Here is a 5668-nt window from a genome sequence, read left to right as displayed (position 1 = left end):
GTTGAAGTTGAACTATTAATTAATTCTGGATGATTTTCCAAGATAAAATTATGTGCAACTATTAACCCACATTTAAAATAATTTGCCCATGAAAATTCATCTTGATTAATTTTAATAACTGAACCATCATTTGGTAATTTAACAATTTCATTTTGGAAATTTGGTGAAGTATTACTTAATTTAATTTCATCTGAATCATTGGTTTCAACTGCAATAATAACATCAGCATCTAAAGCCATTGGTAAAACTGAGAAATAACAATAATCAATATGATCACCAATTAAATTAACACGACCTGGTGAACGACTTATAAATTCTGGCTTTGAATTGTATTCATTTTGAAATTTTGAAATTAATCCATCATATCTTTGTTTAATTGAAGGGTTTGAAGGATCTGAATAAAATGATAAATCATGGAAAGTTGGAACGATTGAGTTCATATTGGACAATGCTGTGATATTAATGTCTTAATAGTATTATATTTTCGAATTGAATCTTAAGAATGAACAAGTTGGTGAAAGATTCAACCATCAATATAAACAATCTGATTTTTTTTTCCTTCACTTTGTCGAGTTTATAAGTTAGGACATTTTGCCAAATATGGGGGTCCGGGGAAACTTACAGTTTGAAAAATCAGGACAAAAATTGAAAATTGGATGTTAAAAAAAAATTAGTTACCCAAAAACTTTCAATTTTACTCTCTATTGTTACGAAACTGAAACAAATAGCCTATAATTACTTCTTGAATCTGATATAAGAAGTTTTACATGACGTCAGATATGAAACTACTTATAATTTACCTGGTCTATAACCGTACAATTTAGTTCATGCTTTTAGGACATTTTCGTAGAATTAGTGAAAAGTGATATGATCTACTATTATAATCCGACCCCTAATTGATCCAGACGTAAGATATAGCTAAGTTGAAAGCTATGAATACAGTTTGCTTAAAGCTAATTGGTATGATTTGGTGTCTGATATGAGTTAATTGTTCCGTGTAAATCACATACGAGTGACCTGATTATTGATAGTAATTGTATAACCCAGTTTTTATACGAAGATATTGATATACCGAGATATGAATAATCAAATAGAAAACGGAAATACCGTGCTAAATTTTGCATTATAGTATGAGGTGCTACGGTGCTACTTATTTTTTTACTTTCAGCTTCCAAAGACCAGTTACTCCTCATTTCATACCAACAACATTTAAGCTCAAAAGGTACGGTCTATTAATCATGGTATAATATCTTTAGAATATGTACCATGTACAAAGTTCAATAAAAATGAGAGCTCAATTCAATATTATTGACGTCGATGTCTGTCAAAGTTTCATCATATATTCAATATATGAAACACTATACACTAGCCAGTATTCAGAACAGTTCTATCATTGAATTAGTTTTCGGGATAACTATAACTCCAATCACGGAACTTTTTCAGATGGAATTATTACAAAATGAAATGTAAAAATTTAATTGAGCGCTTAGTCAACATACAATTTGTAAAATTTAGCTTTAAGTTTGGTTTGAAATATACACTTTAAACTTTTATCCAGTGCAGAAATTGGAAATTATTTGTCCATTGTCCAATTAAAATTAAGCTGGAACATTTTAAATTTTAGGACAACTTGCTTTCTCCATTTTTTCCTGCATTTGTCCGCAGATCTCGCCAGATCCTTACATCAAAACAATTATCACCTAAATTTGAATTTACAAATAAAAGTAATCAAGGAAATTTAATTAACTACAAAACTACAAAACTATTCTTTCAAACAAAGATACTCAAGTACTATTAATCCATATACAAATCATGTCTGAACAATATATTTTGGTTACCGGAGGTGCTGGTTATATCGGGTCTCATACTGTCATTGAGCTAATTCAAAATGGTTACAAAGTGGTTATTGTTGATAATTTAATTAATTCAAGTTTTGATGCAGTTTCAAGAATTGAATTTATTGTTGGTGAAAAAGTTCCCTTTTTCAATGTTGATTTAAAAGATGAAAAATCATTAACAAAAGTATTTGAAACTTATTCAATTAAAAGTGTTATTCATTTTGCTGCATTGAAAGCTGTTGGTGAATCTACTAAAATCCCACTAGATTATTATGATAATAATGTTAATGGTACAATTACTTTATTAAAAGTTATGAATAATGTTAATGTTAAAACAATTGTCTTTTCATCATCAGCTACTGTTTATGGAGATGCTACAAGATTTGAAAATATGATTCCAATTCCTGAACATTGTCCAAATGATCCAACAAACCCTTATGGTAAAACAAAATATGTAATTGAACAAATCATTCATGATTTATACAATAGTGATCCTGAATGGAGAGCTGCTATCTTAAGATATTTCAATCCAATTGGTGCACATCCTTCTGGATTAATTGGTGAAGATCCATTAGGTATTCCAAATAATTTATTACCATATTTGGCTCAAGTTGCCATTGGAAGACGTGAAAAATTATCAATTTTTGGTAATGATTATAATTCACATGATGGTACTCCAATTAGAGATTATATTCATGTTGTTGATTTAGCAAAAGGTCATATTGCTTCATTATCTTATTTAAACAATTTGGAATCTAATAAAGGTTTATTTAGAGAATGGAATCTAGGTACTGGGAAAGGATCAACTGTTTTTGATGTTTATCATGCATTTTCTAAAGCTGTTGGTAGAGATTTACCTTATGAAGTTGTTGGTAGAAGAGCTGGTGATGTTTTAGATTTGACTGCTAATCCAACAAGGGCAAATACAGAATTGGAATGGTTTGCTGAGAAATCAATTGAAGATGCTTGTAAAGATTTATGGAGATGGACAACTAAAAATCCATTTGGTTTCCAACTTGATAATTATAAATGGACAATATTTGGTGAAATAGAAGGTAATAGACTTCATACTGTTGATCTTGATGGATTTAAAGTTTCCATTACAAATTATGGTGCTACAATTCAAAATATTGAATTAAATGGTGATAAATTAGTTCTAGGTTTTGATAATTTAGAAAGTTACCAATCATCATCAAATCCATTTTTCGGTGCAACTGTTGGTCGTTATGCAAATAGAATTGGAAATGGTGGGTTTACAATTGATGGTAAATCATTTAAAACTGAAATTAATGAATCTGAAAATAAAACTTTACATGGAGGATCCCAAGGATTTGATAAAAAGCAATGGTTAGGTCCAATTGTATTGAAAGAAGATGATAATTCAGTTTCTTTATCATTTAAATATATTGATCCTAATGGATCAAATGGATTCCCAAGTGATTTAGAAACCATTGTTAAATATATTGTTTCACCTAAAAACACATTAACAATTGATTTCGAATCACAAATTGTTGGTAATAATGGTGATGTTACAGCTTTAAACTTAACAAATCATTCATATTTTACTTTGGGTGATGATGTTATTGATGAATATCAAGTTGAATTATCAACTCCAAAATATTTAGCATTAGATTCAAATCAACTTCCAACTGGTGAAACTAAAAAATTAGATTCCACTTCATTTAAATTTGGATCTCAACAATTTGATGATGATTTTATTATTAATGAAGCGAATGAATTATTGGACACAAGATCTCAAGATTTGAAAACTTTGGTTAACATCAGTTCCTCATCACATTCAATTAAAGTTTCAAGTACAGAACCAGCTTTCCAATTATATACAGGTGATGGAATTTTTGTTGGAGAATTCAAATCAAGAGCTGGCTTTGCAGTGGAACCAAGTAGACCAGTTAATGCTATTAATTCATCAAATGCTAAGCAAGTTATTTTACGTAAAGGTGAAACTTATGGTTCCAAAATTCAATATGAATTTGCTTAGTTACATCCAATAATTGTTTGATTATATCATGAATTCATTATATATACTATAGATCATATCTCTAATCTTTATGGTAATATTGCTTAATAATTTTTGTAATTCCTTCTTGTAACGAAATTTTTGGTTCCCACCCCAATGATTTCATTTTGGAACAATCCAAGAGATACCTAGAATCATTATAGTTTCTATCTTTTATAAATTCAATATAATCTGTACATTGATTCCCAGAAATAGTTTCGTATGTTTCCATTATCAATTTAACAAGATCCAAGTTTTCTATTTCAAAATTATGGTTATGATCACCACCAACATTGAAAATTTCTCCCAGAAGCTGACCTTGTAGTTGCTTAAGCCATATTAACTCTATAGCTTCAATAAAATCTGTTGTATAAAGATATGTTCTTTTATATTTCCCAGAACCATGTATAGGGACTTTAGCATAAATATTTTCACCACTAGATCTTTTCCTTATGACTTCCAAAACCACTGGAACAATCTTCTCTGGATATTGGCCAATCCCATAAACATTATTAGATCGTATCACAGTGATTGGTATTTTGTATGAATAGATATAAGATTGGATTATCAAATCAATTGCAGCTTTAGTAGCAGCATATGGATTTGTTGGATTTAATTTAGATTCTTCTGTGACATATTTGGAGTTATCCAATTGTTCACCATAAACTTCATCAGTGGATATGTGTATGAATTTTATAGCATTTGATCGATCTTGTAAACGACAACATTCTAATAAATTTTGAGTACTAATGATATTATTTTGAGTGAAAAATAATGGATCAATAAATGATTTATCAACACATGATTCAGCTGCAAAATTGATGATTTGTGTGATTTTATAGCTTTTGAATAAAGTAATCAACTCTTTTATTGAAATTTTGGATAAATCTTTCTCAATGAATTGGAAATTTGAACATTCAAATACTTTAATAAATTTGATATTACTAGCATAATTCAATTTATCAATACATATGAAGTTGATTTGTGGATATTTTTGGACCATGAAATTGACAAAATGAGCACCTAAAAACCCAGCACCACCAGTTATAAGAATAGCACCATAATATTCAGTCATTGTGTTGAAGTTTGAACCTATGTATTATTTTGTATAAATGAAGCTGCCTATACTCTAGAGCCTATACTTTATCGTTAAAAAAACATTTTTCTACCTATAAAAATAAACGCGTTGTAAGTTGTAACCACTCTAAAATTAAATTTGTCCTGACTTTTCGGCTAAACTTCGAAAAATGATATTTTGCGAAAAAAAAAAGAAAAAAAAGCTGGAAACTGGAGAAATTCCGGGGAGCGCCGCGTATAATCATGAGTGACCAAACATGCATAAAGTATGTTGCATATGTCCTGAAAGAAAAAACACTTGTAGCCTGGATGTCCAAAGGACAAAAATCCGGAGTCGATCAAAGTTCTTGAAGAGCTGATAAATTTCCTTTAACCACGTTATAAAGATAATCATCAACACCTTCAATTGATTTCCTATTTATATATTAATATATCACTTCTTTTGAAAGTTCATTTTCCAAAGAGTTTTCTGAATTAATTATAAACTAAGGAGCACAAAAATGACCACCAACTTTGATTTCACTGACCATTCACATCGTCGTTATAACCCATTAAATGATACTTGGGTATTATGTTCACCTCATCGTGCTAAAAGACCATGGCAAGGTGCTGTTGAAGAAATCAAGAAGAATCAATTACCTGAATATGATCCAAAATGTTATTTGTGTCCTGGAAATGTAAGAGCTACTGGTCCAACTAATCCAAAATATACTGAAACTTTTATTTTCCCAAATGA

General features: G+C 29.6%; 2 protein-coding genes across 2 annotated transcripts; one reads left to right on the top strand and one right to left on the bottom strand.

Annotated features, from left to right (window-relative positions):
* Positions 1-1812: 1812 nt before the first annotated feature.
* On the top strand, positions 1813-3837 carry GAL10 (bifunctional UDP-glucose 4-epimerase/aldose 1-epimerase; the record flags this gene model as incomplete). The annotated part of the gene is made up of 1 exon (XM_011275244.1): positions 1813-3837. The coding sequence occupies one exon, from the start codon at positions 1813-1815 to the stop codon at positions 3835-3837; it is 2025 nt and encodes a 674-aa protein (XP_011273546.1).
* A 61-nt stretch (positions 3838-3898) lies between these two features.
* Positions 3899-4930, bottom strand: BN7_4165 (uncharacterized protein; the record flags this gene model as incomplete). Its single annotated transcript, XM_011275243.1, has 1 exon — positions 3899-4930. One exon carries the CDS (start codon positions 4928-4930, stop codon positions 3899-3901), a length of 1032 nt encoding a protein of 343 aa, XP_011273545.1.
* Between the last annotated feature and the right edge of the window lie 738 nt (positions 4931-5668).

This window comes from Wickerhamomyces ciferrii, contig 00147, assembly GCF_000313485.1.
Source record: "Wickerhamomyces ciferrii WGS project CAIF00000000 data, strain NRRL Y-1031 F-60-10, contig 00147, whole genome shotgun sequence".
Taxonomy (NCBI): domain Eukaryota; kingdom Fungi; phylum Ascomycota; class Saccharomycetes; order Phaffomycetales; family Wickerhamomycetaceae; genus Hansenula; species Hansenula ciferrii.
This window is presented reverse-complemented; position numbering and strand designations above follow the sequence as displayed.